General features: G+C 23.8%; 4 protein-coding genes across 4 annotated transcripts; 3 read left to right on the top strand and 1 right to left on the bottom strand.

The window, feature by feature from the left end:
- Nucleotides 1-877, top strand: LOC129606807 (endocuticle structural protein SgAbd-6-like). The gene is made up of 2 exons (XM_055517372.1): nt 1-137; nt 688-877. Exons 1-2 carry the CDS (start codon nt 1-3, stop codon nt 875-877), a joined length of 327 nt encoding a protein of 108 aa, XP_055373347.1.
- Nucleotides 878-7,494: 6,617 nt separating this feature from the next.
- On the top strand, nt 7,495-8,087 carry LOC129606745 (endocuticle structural glycoprotein SgAbd-5-like). Its single transcript, XM_055517258.1, has 2 exons — nt 7,495-7,693; nt 7,823-8,087. Exons 1-2 carry the CDS (start codon nt 7,566-7,568, stop codon nt 8,010-8,012), a joined length of 318 nt encoding a protein of 105 aa, XP_055373233.1. The 5' UTR covers nt 7,495-7,565; the 3' UTR covers nt 8,013-8,087.
- Nucleotides 8,088-12,376: 4,289 nt separating this feature from the next.
- Nucleotides 12,377-12,847, top strand: LOC129606744 (larval cuticle protein 65Ag1-like). The gene is made up of 2 exons (XM_055517257.1): nt 12,377-12,507; nt 12,658-12,847. Exons 1-2 carry the CDS (start codon nt 12,377-12,379, stop codon nt 12,845-12,847), a joined length of 321 nt encoding a protein of 106 aa, XP_055373232.1.
- A 2,472-nt stretch (nt 12,848-15,319) lies between these two features.
- On the bottom strand, nt 15,320-16,679 carry LOC129606884 (endocuticle structural glycoprotein ABD-5-like). Its single transcript, XM_055517501.1, has 3 exons — nt 16,577-16,679; nt 16,225-16,352; nt 15,320-15,813 (listed from the first exon to the last, which is right to left on the bottom strand). The coding sequence occupies exons 1-3, from the start codon at nt 16,583-16,585 to the stop codon at nt 15,627-15,629; spliced, it is 324 nt and encodes a 107-aa protein (XP_055373476.1). The 5' UTR covers nt 16,586-16,679; the 3' UTR covers nt 15,320-15,626.
- Nucleotides 16,680-17,222: the final 543 nt, after the last annotated feature.

Below are 17,222 nucleotides of genomic sequence, written 5' to 3'. Positions count from 1 at the left end.
ATGAAATTTACTATTATTACAATTATTTATTCAATTGGGATTTGTTGTGTCCTTGCTGCTCCTATCGATGATTCTCAGAATGCACAAATCATAAGATCAGATTTCGATAATATCGGTGTCGATGGTTATAGATTTTCGTAAGTTACAATCAATTTTTAATATATTCATAGAAATTTTTATTCATGTTTTTTATAATAATTGAACAAACAAACCGATTTACAAAGATTTGTACAATATGAGAGACAGACAAGAACAATGAAATAATTTGGCATTGTAATTTCAAAAAATTTACATTTTTTATTAAACGTATAGAAATGTTTGATTTAAATGTAAAAATATTGCAAAATCATGCATAGGAAAAAAACAACATTTTTTTTGGTGAGAAAAAAAAATTCAAAAAATTTTTACCATCATAATAAAAAAATGCCTGCATTACACATGTTTTTCTTTTTTTGCTATGATTATTAATTAAAAATTTTTATTATTCCGATAACTATGCATTCAATTCCAAAAAATATACATGCACAATGTAGACACATAAAATAAAAATTCTTAGAAAAATAAGAAAAAACAAATTCAAATAAAAATTAAATTTTATATAACGGTTTACAATGACATCATTGACCTTTATTTTTTTAGTTTTAAATTCAGATAAAATAATTAAATTTTTTTTTGTTTCTGTTACAGCTATGAAACTAGTGACGGTATTTCACGTCAAGAAGAAGGTCAATTAAAAAATCCTGGTACAGAACAAGAAGCAATTTCAGTACGCGGATCAGTATCATGGGTTGCTGATGATGGTCAAACATATACATTAACATATGTTGCAGATGAGAATGGTTATCAACCGGAAGGAGCACATTTACCGCAGCCTTAATATTATTTTTAACAAAAAACGCGTATTAATTCTATGCTGTACAATACATTTAAATTGAATTCAAATTAGCAAGAGCTCCTCTTTAATTTGATTTCTTTCAGATTTTATTTCTCTATTGGTATTCAGTAATTCCAATAGAGTAATTATATATACATATATATATATACATATATATATATATATACATATATATACAAAACAGATGTTAGTGTTAAATGCCTTTTATAGTATTAATTTAATATTTTTAGAAAAACCAAAAAAATTTGCATTACTTAAATGTGAATTAATATAAAAATAGAAAAAATAAATACAAAATACTTTTCTTAAATGTTCTATAATTTTTCTGAAAAGCTGCCTTTGAATGCCAAGATATTCCTAAATATTTTGTATATATTTTTGTATATAAATTTTATATAACTGCAATCTACTAAGTATGTATATATATTTGATATACTAATAAGAGTTCTTAAATTATTTACTCAACATCAGGCGCCATTAATATAACGTAACAGTCGGTATAACTTTAGGTGCCACGCCAGTAATATTTTACTAAACACTAATATGGGTTGAGTATTAATTTTAATTTTACAGGTAAATTGCAGCCATCAATTTGAACATAATAATTGAGCCTTAGTTCGTTTTAAATTTTCGTTAATAAGTAGTTATTACTTTCGCTATAATATAACAGTGTCTCTAACTTTCCTCTTAAAGTTAAAACTCTATTTCAAGTAAATGATTAATTTTTTAAAATTATTGCAATAACCAATTTAATTAAATTTTTTAGGTATATTTATTATAATTGCGATACTACTTAATTATTAACATATTAACATTATATGCGTGCAGTAAATTGTGAATATATAACCCCATTCCAAGACGTGGGCAGTTGACCACGGAATATGTTTGTATAGTTTTTTTTATAAAAGACAATTTATAATTAGTGTCCCAAAATTTACTATACATATATGCGTAGTTCCGAATATTATGTAGGTAATTATATAAAAACTGATTCAAAGAAGAGAAAACTACAATATTTTTTTATTGGTACAAAAACATTTTTGGAGCACAAGTTAAAATTGCATAAGTGATTTTCAAAACAGCACATTTTTCTTAAAATATATACAGAACAAAATAAAAAAAACGCCGTTAAATTACATTCCTGATTCTAATAAAATAAGACTGGTAGTAAGAGAATGAAGATTTTTTTACCTTGAAGAATCTATCTTGAACATTGAACGTTTTCTCATTTTTGATACATGGATGATAAGTATTAATTCTCAATTTTAAGAGCATTGCAATATGAGGTTAATGTGACACTTAATTTATTATCATGACGAAAATATATTAGGGAAAAGACTATATTTGCCAGCAATTTTGAAAAACTGAAAATTTTATGACAGACGTACAAAAAAGAGAATAATTTAAATTAAAAATTTTTCTCTCAGTTTAAAGTCGATGCTATTAAAATCACGAACACAAAAAATAAAGCGTCCACATTCTTACATTTTAGATAATTTATTGATGAAGGTCAAGGAAATTACATCGTTCAGGTAAATTTATGTATATTGCACGCGTATTATTCGTGGTGATATGTGTATGTTTATTGTAAAGTATTTAATATTGGTAAATAATTAATACAAACGAGATCCGATTACCGTAATTTTAGTTTTGTTAATATCTTTTATTTTTGTTTTTAGTATAATTTGAAAATATTACATTCAACCTTTTAAAAAATTTTTTAATGTATGTATGTAACGTTTGTAAATTGAAATAATATGTTTTATCACAAAGTTTTACCGGTGCGGTTTTAAACCAGTTAACGCAAAACAGAAACATTGGAATGATAACGTTAGGATAAGTTGTATTGAAAAATGTAAAAAAATACCACAAATAAATTGGCAAGTGCAATTTCATTATTATTGAAATTAATTATTATTTTAAGCTCTAATGGGTTTAATTATCAAGAAATTGCAAAAATTCTGTATAAGTTATTCTCAAAGCTAAAATTTATGGCAATTTAGAAATCACTTAATGGATTACTATTATATACAAATTCATTTTACCTCTTCTATCTCAAGTCAGCAAATGCGTATAAGCACCAAGTTCAGCAGAAATAAGAAAATATCAATTTTTGCAACTTAAATATGCGCAATTACTAATAATTTACAATTTATTATTCTTAAAACTCATAAAGAAATTCAAGTGTGCAACAAAATTTTATTTAAATTAAAAATTTAAAATAATAAAATTCAAAAACAAATTTATAATTACAATTTAATTATGACACAGAATTTTTTCAATTTGTATAACCATTAAGCGCAAAAATGTGCAATTGATGCGTTTAGCTGTGTAAATGATCGCTTAGCCATAAATAAATTAGACTGCATTCCATGTAAAATATTAGATTTTTTACATTGTAAGTATATGTAGAAAAAAATCAATTGAATTTAATTGTAATATTTTTAGTAGGATATTTTCAAAACATAAACGCAAAAGAACAAAATAAATATAAAATTTTGTGACCTTTCAATTTTACTCAATTATAGAATAAATTTTGGAAGATTGCGGTTTTTGAAAACATTTAACTTTATATGCATAACATTACCTTATTTTATTCGGGAAATCTTTGGAAATTTAAACTATGGCAATCTTCGAAAACTGTCGTTCCTTCGGCAGTAATTTTCTTGACTCGTCTATTCTTATAGTTCGACAGTATATAGAATACCATAACGAGGAAAGACACATAATTTCCGTTCAAATAGTCAATTTTAGAGCTTTTATGGAACAAATTCTAAAGTTCATCTGATAATGATGCAACATTAGATTAAACTTTACATTAGACTTTAAAAATTTTGAGTGAGACTGTAATAATTTCAAAAATTTTCAAAATATTTTGGTTATTGAATATTAATAATTAAAAAAAAATGAGTTAATATTAAAAATATGATTGAAAATTATACATACGTATGGAATTTCGACAATCTTAAGTTGTTAAAATTAAAATTAATAAAAGTTTGCAATTATTTACACACTAAAAGACTTTGTGTTTAATACACGCACTAATCAAAATGTCAATGTCCTCAAACTTAATTTATACTGAATATTTCTTTAACTCTCAGAAATTTTAATTACATACTTATATATTTTGCAAGTCATTAAATACAAATATTAACGTTATTCCTCCAAAATACACTTGTCTATAATGACATAATCCAATTAATTATTTAAAAACTAATAAAAAACAAATATTACTATTCATACTATTAGAAGAATATCTTCCGTTTAACCTCATTATATGGAGTTGATTCGATTCATCGAGAGTGAAGAACAATCGTTTTTTTTTAGTAAAATTCATTTTATAAAATTTCGAAGGAAATAATTCATATAAACCGGTTTCAAAGTAACAAGATTTTGATTTTTTTAGTAAAAACCAAAAAAAAAAAAAAGAAAAAGTATCAAATATTTTTTGTCAAATTATGATGGAAGATCATAAATTGTGTATTTTTTATGTGTATGTTCTTATGTTTTTAATAATTTAATTGCACTTATGATAGAAACATGCTATATACAAATTGAAGTTAATTCCAACCTTCGAGTATTTATTTATTCTTTACTTCAAATATTTATTAAGCAATTAACGATAGAAAAAGACAACACAAAAGTTAATTTATGTTTTAATTAAATAATTTTACCAAATTTTATTCCTATGTCAATCAATTCGATTGAAACATTTTAATTATTAGTGATATTCATTTGTGTCTTTTGATGAAATATTTATTATTTAATTGCATTTCAAATCCAATTCAACAAATGGTTTTGCATAGCATACATAAGTCATAATACGCAACTATCTTGCAAGCAATTCGTAGGGAGATTCAACATTGTGAACTGATAAGGTTTATTTACACATGTGTGTTCTAATTTTAGTGAATCATTACTTACAAACGCGAAAATTGTGGAATTTTTATCAACATGGTTATGATGTTTTTTTTGCTCGAATAAAAGTTTCCATTTCCAGTAAAAAATAAAACCATCTGAAATTTTTCAAACGTAATGTAAATTAAACAAAAAATGTGAATTAAATACAAACACATTATATAGTGTGAATTTTACGTATTCAAATTCCAGTTTATCATATATATAAACGCCACTTATTATGCGGGATTATGCCGTAACAAGTGCACGAAAAAAAAAACTCAAAATTTGATTATAAAAATGATTAAATAGCAAAAAATCTGAATTTTTTTTTTTGATTAAATTTTTTGATGCGCTCATAATTCGTGAATTAAAAAAAATCGGTTTATCCTGTTATAAATCGAAATTTGTAGTCATAAATTATAAAATGAACATATATATGCTTCTGTTCACAAAAAAATTGAATACTTTTGATACAATATATACGAAAAAATCTACAATTTAATCTGAAACTGTAAAAGTCGTGCTTGTAAACCTTGCTTGGCGTCAGCGTCCTGCATGACGCAAATAATAGTAATTACTCTCTATTCTCACCAGATAGTTGAAAACAAAATAACAGCGATTTTCCGCGACAAAATGTCAGAATTTATATAGAATACACATATGTATTTAAATGAGACTGTCAAGAATCAAGCAAAATTACCACCGCAAAATCAACCGCCGACGATAAAATAGTCTAAATTTCTGTATTTTGGTTATATATAAATTCCGCATTTTTTTCATATTATCTGTTCCCGTGTGTGTATTATATTATATGCAAAAAAGTGTTTAGTTAATTTGCCGTCACCGTTCACCACTTTGACTATGATGACATTTAATATTTTCCCGAAGTTTTGAACACCAACAACGCAATTGCTGACATAATGTACATCGTAGATTTATTCTTAGATTTTAGAAGTACTTTACTCTTAATTCAAATTTTTTTTTCTTTAAATTGCAAAATGATTTCAAATGCTTTTCACTTCATTTTATTGACATTAAAGCATTTTTAAATCATTCTTGATTTATAATCACTTTAAATTCAAAATTTTCTTTTATTTTTCAAATGTGACATTTTTAAATTTGAATTCTTCAAATATTTTATAGAAAAAATTATATTTTCTAAGAATTTCAATTTACAATAATTGTGGGCAAAATACAAAATATAAATCATGGTTTTACACAAAATAGCATAAACCATTTCCTGATATTGGCGCTGGAATTGATTTGGAGAAGAACCATTAAATTGTCAACTTATAAATTTAATTTTTTTGTTTACAAAACCTCAAAAAAAGGCAATTTTTTTTAAATTTTATATTCTCATTTTTGATATACATACATACATACATAAATAAATACGTATGCAGTTGCTCTTCCGAAATCAATTAAAATCAGCAAAAAATAATATATTGCCGGTCTCTTTCGTGTATGTGTACATCAAAGCAAAAAAGTTCAATCACTCACTGTCAATTTTTGATTATTCAATATTTCTTATGTTCTTTTTTCTTTTTTTGTGAATTTTAAGCCTATTGTTCTTTATAATTTCATACAAATGGCAGAAATTTTTTAAGAACCTAAACTAAATTCAGACAGGGGAGCAAACAACATATTATTCTTGTTTTGGTTTTCTCTTATTTAAATGTCTATATCTATATACATGTAAACATAGTTTAATCGATTCTTTAATTTCAATTCGATATTTTTGAATGTCATTAATTTTTTTTTTTTAATTTTTATTGTCATTTTTGTTGTCATCATAATATTATAATGTTGCTGTTGTTTATTAGTTTTGTAGGTGGTGGATATTTTTAATCGGGTATAAAATATTGTAAAATTAATTAATTGTAATATTTTTTTTGTGTTTTTGGAAAACAATAAAAAGAATATTTGTAATACAAAAAAAAAAAATAAAATTTGACCCCAAAACAAGAAACAAAGAAACAATATGATTTTTTACTTCTCTTTTCATTTTGTTTTTTTACCAAATTTCGTATACATTTATAGTAAATTCATGCTCTAAAATCAAGAAAAATTAGCGCGATCATCTTGAAATCTACATAATAATATGAAAATTTATTCTTATATTCACCAAAAATTTAAATAACTTTTTTGATAATAAATTTTTGTTAATACCGCCAAAATTTCTTAAAAATGAAAATATAAAAAAAAAAAATACCAAAAATGTGCTACTGACCTTTGTTAACTTATTTTGTCAAAAAATGCATTAAAAGTTTCAACAGAAAATCAAGATTGTAATAAAAATGAATTCGATTGTACATATATACACATATAGATTTACTAATAAAATTTACAAAGTATTAATGCAGTATATGTGAGGAGTATATGTGTTTTTGGTGTTGTAAAATATAAATTTATGCATATATTTTTCGATTACAATATTTTTTTTTTAAATCATACAATCTCCAATTTATCACAAGAAGATGCGTTCATATACGTAACGTATGTACATAATTATATACTTTTTTGTTTTCTATGTGTATTTCTATTTTTTAAATTTTTATTAAAGATTATGAAAAATTAACATTTATAATAAATATTTCATTTTTACATTTTATATAAAATCAAATTCTATTATACAAACTAAAATTTACTATAAAAGCAGTTAACAATTTAGTCAACACTATCATTCGACGATTACACTTTCAAATAGTTAAAGAAATACAAAAAACTAAATTTTAAATTTTAAATAATTTAAAAAATAAAAATAATAAAAATGAAATACGTTATTGCATTTGTTACACTTTTTACAATTGTTATTGCTGCACCATTGGATAATTCACAGAATGCACAAATTATACGACAAGATTTAGATAATATCGGTGTAGATGGTTATAAATTTGCGTAAGTTTTCTCAATTGGATTGTCAACTTATAGCATATTTTTATATTATGCATCTTAAAGGATTAAAAATATTTAATAATTTTAATATTATTTTTCTTTTTTAATCCATAAACATACATATATACATAGTTATGAAACTAGTGATGGTGTAACACGTGAAGAACAAGGTGAATTAAGAAATGCTGGTACTGATAATGAAGCAATTTCAGTACGTGGTTCATATTCATGGGTAGCTGATGATGGACAAACATATACAGTTACATTTTTAGCTGACGAAAATGGTTTTCAACCAGAAGGTGCACATTTACCAAAGGCTTAATTTATAATTACATAAATACATTTAAAAAAAAAATGAGAAAATGAGAAAAAAAGAAAAAAAAAATTGTTAATTAAGTTTAATTTTTTTTTACAAGTAAATATATTTTTTTTTATAAAAACCATTTAAAAAATTTTAAGTATTTTTAGTATTACAACAAAAACAAAAAAAATACCAATATGATATCACACATATGCACACAAACTAAACATATACAAACCTAGAGTTTTTATAACAAATTTTAAAAATCTCAAAATTTTTTCTTAAACCAAAAAAACAAACTAATCAATTCTTTTTTGACTTCATTTTGTTTTCTGTCTTGTATTTTAATTGTTGAATAGTATTTAAGTAAATTTGTTTACTTTTTAAAATATTTACAGTATGTATATAACAATATAGATCATAATTATAACAGTATAATAATAATAGGTCTTATAACAAAAAACACTTCAAATATAATTGGAAAAATAACAAAAATTTTGATATTTTTTAAAAAACCTTTAAATAAATAAACACAATACATACATAAATATTATTATGTAGATGAAAAAAAATTATGTAGATCTGATATATACAGCAATATAACACTTTTATTTATATTTATTAAATGTGCCTTCTCTTTAATTTTATATTTATTAAACCTATATTCGTATCATGGATTTCTTTTAAAACATAATTACAGATTAAGAAGGAGGAAAGGATGAAAAAAGCAAAATTTAATTACGAGTAGAAAAATTAAATTATCATATAAATTACATAAAAATTTTTGAAAAAATCTACAATAATTATTGAGGTTATATGTATTAATTGAAATCGTGATATATTTAATATTTTTCATAATTATTATAATGAGTATTCATAATTATAATTGTACCGGAATGCACATGAGACGATACAGTAAATTGTAAAATGTAAATGGATAATTCACTTTACGAAGTCCATATCAAAAATCAATAAAATCGGATTATCAGTATGAAAAATCTATAACATGTATGTATATCGGAAGTGAGTATAATATAATCTCGTATTGTGGATGTAAATATGGAAATCGATAAAATTTTTTTGGTATGCTTCTCCTTTATACAATTAATGTTGATTTACGAGTAATTTGTAAATAATTAAAATTCTTGATTTGTCTGGTAATTTTTTGAAAATATGTAAATTGAAGGTAGGTTACCCGAAATTTTGAGAACTCGGGTATACATACATACATATAACAAAATAATTCTAGAGAGAATTTATACTTTAATTTCTAAAAACAACTTAATACGACTAGATTTTATATTGACTGAAAATTATATCGAATTTTACAAGTATGTACAGGTAATACAAAACTTATTCTCAGGGAACATTTTAAGATTTCCATTCCCGTAACAAAATAAGAGAATGAATTAATGATTAACATTTAATATATACGAGAAATGTGACATTCAAGATAAACAAAGAAAACTATAAATTCTAATGATTACAAGAAAATTTGACAGTAATTGATTGAACTGCTTGTTATGGTATGCTTGTTATTGAATTAATAAGTAATATATTTAAATAAATTTTCATATTATTAATAAAATTATGATTAAGCAGTCGGAAATAATTTCGGACTAGGTCAATACTATATTCATATCGTATTATAAATCGGACATAACATAAAATATTATAGAAACAATGTTGTAGAATAACTTTTAACTTTGATTTACAAAATTTTAATTATAATGTGTAACATTTTATTAATTTTATATTTTAGATTGTATTTTTCGGGACTGAAGCTTAATTCAATTGGATTGGATTGGGCATACCTTGAGATGTCCCCCTAAAACAATCGTCAGATAGGAACTAGAGCGGAGCCGTCAACGAAAAAAATTTGTTAGATCTATCGACAAAAATTACTTGTACATGGGCACAAATCAAAAATATATCCCAAAACAGAGTGCGATGACGAAAGTTTTGTAGCAGTCCTACTTTCCCACGAGAAGTAGAGAAGGAAAAAACGAATATAGTACAGCATTCTTTGGGAGAGTAAATTCCGGAATATAATAATTTTCAATTATTTGAGGACAGATTGCCTGAAGGCTATACATATGTTGTGGACTGGATAATTACCCAGCTACTCCTCAGCTATTCTCCAACTACTCCAAACTGCTTAATTTCCCTAATTAAGTTGTTGATGATTAGGATTTTGAATTGTTCTTAATTCGTAGTTGTTAAATAAATATTACGGAAGATTAAGCGTTCAATATTATTAAAAGTTATAGCTTCCATTAATATTCATTTAATGAGATTTGTAACAAGATGAAATTCCAAATAAATTTTTCATTAAATTATTAGATACAGTCCGTTCTAATTAAAAATATTAAAGATCAAGAAACTTAAATTGAATGCCCAGTCACGTATGTACATGTTTATATATTTATATAAATATATAAACATATTATGTAAGTATGTATGTACAATTACGATGAAATTATGCTCTAAGCTATTATATTTATTAAATTGTCGCCAGAGGGGTGAAAAGTTACCGTTTACCAAATTTTTTCTATTTTTTTGTTATTGTTTTTCTATTTTTTTTTTCATTTTGAATCAGTTTAAATTGGTATTTTTCAAATCACACGTGATTATTGGTTTTAATTAAATAAGTAAATATTTTCATATTAACTTTTGTTCATAATAATTGAGAAACCTCCTACATATTAAACACTTATTGTTATTATTTTCTAATTTTTTTTCCTTGTTGTTTCTTGTTTTTCTTTTCTTTTTGAAATATATTATTAAATTGAGAGCATAACCGCTTATTATAGTTGTTTTGTTGTTCTTCTTCATCAAAATCTATGATTGAAGATTTTGCGTAATACGAGTATGGTATATAAAATTTTTGAAATGATTGATTTGGATGATTACTTGCATTTTTTTGTCGGAATAATGAATGTTTTGTGTTTAAGTGTTAGAAGGAAGTAAATAATATTAATGATGCTGTATACATTATATATATATGGGTATTTAAAATGTGGTAAGCATGTTTACATATTTACGGTAACAAGTAAAAGTAAATGATGTATTAAGAAAATTAAAAAAATTTAATTTTAGAATGTTAATATGCTCTATATTAACAAATTTGGAGGACAATTGCAATAATATAGTCAAAAATAGTTAATTTTACAAATTGTACTGCCAACAAGATATCCCGAGTGTTTCATTCAAATCAGCAAGAATTAATAATTATGAATATATTTGAAGTTTATAATCTTGAAGAAAGGACAAAGATGATGCTTGTTTAATTTGGCTGTTCTTAATTTTCACAAATCGGTGAATGCAGAGAATTTGAACTTAATTTGAATCTATCTTCAACTAGATTTAAGACTTACTTACGCGGCATTACTAATTTTATTGCAACCTCTTTTAAATTGAATAAATGTGATGAATATATGGCTTTGTTCTGCAAATTACAGACTTATAGTGAAAAATTATTTAACTAAATTCAAAACTGGTAGTGCTGACCGTAACCCATAGAGATGATAGCATCACACTTAATTTTGTCTATTTCTGGGACTTTACTACCCTATAAAGTAGATTGAGCTTCTGACATAGTAAATCCGTTGACACAGTAAAATTTATATACTTCAACTAAATTTAATTTGATTGTTGTGTTCTAAAACCTTTATATAGATATTACAAAATAATCACAAATTAAATTTCAAAGGTGTCAAATGAAATTTTTTAATCAATTATAGTTTTCAGTTTCATTAAGTGTTTCGCTATGATGTCATCCTTAATTAATGCAACCGAATTCAAATATTCATCTATATTATAATTAAATCTAGATCATATAGCAAATAATTAAAAATCTAAATCAATTCCAATCAAACAATCGAAATTTATAAATTAAATCAATCATCAATAATTAATGTTAAATAAATATTTAAAATGCCATTTAAAAATTTATGGACCCTATAAAAAAAATTTCAAAAATTTAATAAATCAAAAATTTTTTACCTATCATACTCGTATGTACAGTTGTAATTTTAATATCAAAAAATTTTTTATTATTTCCATCTCATTTTATGCGTTCACTTATTTTGCTATCTTCTTCCCTCATTAAATGAATTGAACAGCAATGTCGTATGTATTTTGTATACAAGAAACAAGTAAGGTACATCATTTATCAATAATTTTTGGGGAAGAAAAATGAAAAGAAAAAATTAAGAAAAAAAAAATCTACTCATATTTTTTTTTACTATAAAAGCAATTCATAAAATTGTAAGAAGCATCATTCAATCAGCTTCCATCGTTAGAAAAGCTATTGTAATAATTAAAATAATTTTAATTTTTTTTTTAATTATAAAAAAAAAATACAAATTTTTTTTAAAACGAAAATGAAATTCGCTGTAGTAGTATTCGTTGCAATTTTCGGTATTACTTTTGCCGCACCATTAGATAGTCCACAAAATGCACAAATTTTAAGACAAGAATTGGATAATATCGGTGTTGATGGTTATAAATTCGCGTAAGTTGGATCATATACAATGGATTATTTTTTATAATATAATAAACTTGCAAAAGGAATATATATAAAAGGATTAACGTTTAATATAAATTATTAAAATTTTCAATTATTTCTAAAAAATTATTTTTTATTTTTGAAATAATTTTGTAGTTATGAAACAAGTGATGGTATTACACGTGAAGAACAAGGTGAATTAAGAAATGCTGGTACTGATAATGAAGCAATTTCAGTACGTGGTTCATATTCATTTGTTGCTGATGATGGTCAAACATATACAATAACATATATTGCTGATGAAAATGGTTTTCAACCAGAAGGTGCACATATTCCTAGAGCATAATTAAACTTAATTATATATAAATTAAGTTTTCATATATAATATAGTGATCTTCTTTAGTGATTATGAAAAAAGAAACAAGATATGTAAATTTTTTTTTAATAATTTTTCTTGTAAAATAATAATATGACTGTATATTTTGTTGAATAGTTTTTAAGAATATTCAATTGTACCTATACCCCAAAACTTTTCACAACAGCAAATAAATCGTATTATGGATTTTTATAATAAAACAAGAGTGTATAAATTTTTTTTTTGAATTTATTTTAGAAGTTTTTAAAGCTTTTAAATTAAACCATATTGCATTAACGGTTTTTTTTATCCGCGCTTTTACAGTTATAAATTGTATAAAATTTCAAATATTACCAATGTTTCATGTTGAAAAAATATTGCATATATTTAGGCTGAGACATTCAAATGAATGTTCAGAAAATTGTTGCATAAATCGAGTATAGCTAGTATTTACGAACTAAAATAAAAATTTTAAATTAAATAAATTGATATTAAATTCAAAATAATTAAAATACATAAATATAAATCGTGAAATTAAAATAATTTTGTATAAGGCATGAATACATTGCCATTTTATAATGTAGGAGTTGTGCATTAATATGTGAGCAATTTTTAAAAATCAAATTTATAATTTTATTTTTTTTTATAAAAATTCAATTTTATTAAATTTAATCATAAATTTCAAAATTATTACAATTAATGTAATTAATACAAACAGAATGCTTTCAATATTTCAGAATGCTTCCTATGTACTAAATCGCTGACTCTGTATTTATAAAATTTAATCATATATAGTAAAACTTTGGTTACTATGACACAGCATACCCCAATCCAGTTCAATCTGTCATCGCTATGAAATAAACTTGAATATAAACATGAATTTATAAAAGATGGGTAAATAAGATGGTAAATAGAGAAATATTGCTTACAAATTTGGAAATGTATGGTATCAGTGATAATGAACTAGAACTGATTTAAAAGCTTTCCTCGAGTGCAAAAAGCGAAAGATTTTTTAACTATATAAATATTTTGATCTTATTTTTATTAATAATGAAATTCTACAAGGAGAAATATTAGGTGTATTGAGCTTCTTGTTACATATAAATGATATTAATATGAGTGTTCAGTCTTGTAAAATAGTTCTGTTGACCAATGATGATGACCCCTTATAAACTAGACCCCTAGAACTAAAAAACTTAAAAAGTCATCTACTGCCACAGTATCTCATTGAGATGTCTGAATTATATTGGGAAAGTCACAGAATACAATTTAAAGTCATCGAATATGTTTCGATTGCCTTAATTTAGAAGAAATAGCACATAGAATAAATGTGCTATTTCTTCTAAATTAAGGCAATGACACCGTTTTACAATGGTGGTCAGCTGTTGAATAATCTACCATTGGAAATTTTAAATAAAACAAGCTAAAATTATTTTAAAAATTTTCTTGTAAATGTTTTATTGTATAGTGTAATCTTATGTTCTAATTTTGTAAGAACAAAAAACTTGTTAACATTAAATAGAGGAATTGAGATACAAGAGTCGACAGACTGTAATTAATTAGTTTCCAACGAAATTGTAGGCATGTGCGTAAATGAAGACAATTTGGAAAGCAATAATTTATAAAAATTTCAACATATCATTATATCTACATCCGCAATATATTGTAATATCCAATATTCTAAAAAAGATGTTCATAATAATGTGCGCGCATTCGTGTATACTTGCACATTTTAATTTATTACCATTTTTTTATGTTTCATTTTAATGATTTACAAAAATTACCCATATGAAAGCTAAGAAGGTTAGTAATGAAAGTTTTCCAAAAAACAAAAATAACCATCCAATATTTTATCGATTCCTTTTAAAGAACATACAAGTGTACATATGCACATATTCTGTCATATTAATCTCGATTAAAGATTTATATAATAATACCTACGCTTTCTTATACAACCTTTCGTTTGTTACATCACTTTTTCTCATTTACTATAGGAGAACAATTTTCTTTCGTACAAAATTCATAAAATGTTAAGGTCAAAATATTTTACAATCATAATTTTTTTTTTTATATTAAGTTATCAGTTTATCATCACCATAAATTTTATATTAATAAAAATTGCGTGTCCCATTCATTTTTCATACGATTTATTCGATGCTTAATAAATATTTTTTTTTTTCTGAAATAAATGATATTTAAATGACCGGCTGATTTTACAGCTGTTGCGGCAAATCTTATAGTAAAAAATAAATTTATAGATTTTTAGAAATTCCATATAGATTTATTGAGGAAGATAAGATTTCTTATCAAATATTTTTTTGGCAATAAACATGAAAGAATGGATCAAATCGTTCGAAATATCATTGGTCTCATTAGAATTACCTTGAATTTAAAATGAATTATGTGCAGCATGCAAGTAACCATATAAAATTTAATAAAATTTCATTATATTTTTTTTTTTTATATAAATGTATTTTTAAAAAAAAAAAAATTTTATAAAAAAACAAACATAAACTACATACATATTTACAACAAAAATTCATCACAAAACTCATATAATAAACAAAAAAAAAAATTAATAGCCAACAATTTTACAAAATTAAATAAAATTTTTTGTTTTCTTATTTTTAACTCTTAATATCAAACATACGTATAGTAAAGAATGCCTAGAAATTTTTTGTTTTTGGCATTTCATTCTGGCCTCATATTACACTTAGATATAAAAATATAGATGGCGTTCCTATGCGATTTTTTGTTTTCAATAATCATTTTATTTTGGTAAATGATCACCTCTCGGTTGAAAACCATTTTCATCAGCAACAAATTCTATTGTATATGTAATACCATCTGGACCAACCCATGATATTGTACCACGTACAACAAGTACTTCATCATCAGTACCGGCATTTTTTAATTCAGCTGTTTCAGTTCTAGCAATTCCATCACTTGTTTCATAACTACATACATGTATATTATAAGAAATTTTAAATAATTTTAATGAAAAAAGAATTTTAATAATAAATATAGATAAAATTACAAACTTAGGATCCATGCAATTATAATGTATTAACTCTAAAAATTTCGTTTTTCCAGGTTTTATTTTTAAATACTTCCTATTTCAGCTATATACAACTAAAATGTATTTAAATTAGATTTAAAGGTCATATATACAATTTTAACAATCATTTTTAATTTAAACCATTTAGAGTTTAATCAAAAATGATTTTTCATGATTTCCTCAAAATCGTAATTTTTTGGAGTTAAGACATTTCAGTTGCTGGGGTATAATATATTTGTTTCATTCAAGAAAATTAAATTAAATAATAAATTTTCTTATTTTCTTTTTTATATATAAGAACAAAACTTACGCGAATCTATAACCACCAATTCCAATATTCTCACTTTCATATTTAACAATTTGTGCATTACTTGAATCATCAACTGGTGCCGCTCTCATATTATTAATTAATAATGTTAAGCATATTCCAAAAATTATCTAAAATTTATGAATTTTTAATAAAATAAAATTTAAATTAAAAATATAAAGCAAATAGATTTTGCAAACACTCAAAAGAACAGTTCCAGAATTCTTAGAACAATTTCTTAAATTTTAACAATAACCAAAATAATTTCCACTTATAATTTTTTATTAAATTCTTCACTTTTAAATATTAAATTTTTAATTCTACTTTTTAATTCGATCACTATGTCAATTCTTACCAGTTTCATTTTTTTAAATTACAAAATATTTAAAATTGTTAAAAAAAAAAAAAAATAATTTTCTTGTGTAAAATCGTTCCCGTACTAAGTTTATAGTTAACCGTGACTTACACTTTTATATACGAAATTTTCAATTAAATTGCCATACATACATTTTTTTATTTTCAATTATTAAATTATTATTATTATTATTAAAGTCCCATTTTGGATATGTATAGAAATATTTAAGTGTATGTCTGTCGTATATATAAGAAATGCGTAAAGATGTCTTCTTAAATAAATTAATAAAATAGCCTTAGAGATGAAGATGAAAAAAATTCACAAATATAAACAAAATCAGAAAACAAATTTTTTTTTTCTTTTTTTAATTTTAAGTAGTCATTACTGTGTACACGATAAATATGATTGTTTACTAACGTACAACACGAGTACAAACATTCTTCATACTGCATATTTGATATTTATACCGGATGTTTTGGAATTTATAATTTATCGGGGTCTTGAACAGCAAACCTATTTCTTATAAGTGTGATTTTGGAATAGAAGGCATTCATAGAAACATAAAATGGGGCACGAAACTTAAGCATCATAAGACACTCCAATATAATTATAATCAAAATGTCACAATTTTACAAATTTTCTAATT

This window comes from Condylostylus longicornis, unplaced genomic scaffold, assembly GCF_029603195.1.
Source record: "Condylostylus longicornis isolate FDR11 unplaced genomic scaffold, ASM2960319v2 ptg000022l, whole genome shotgun sequence".
NCBI lineage: Eukaryota > Metazoa > Arthropoda > Insecta > Diptera > Dolichopodidae > Condylostylus > Condylostylus longicornis.
This window is presented reverse-complemented; position numbering and strand designations above follow the sequence as displayed.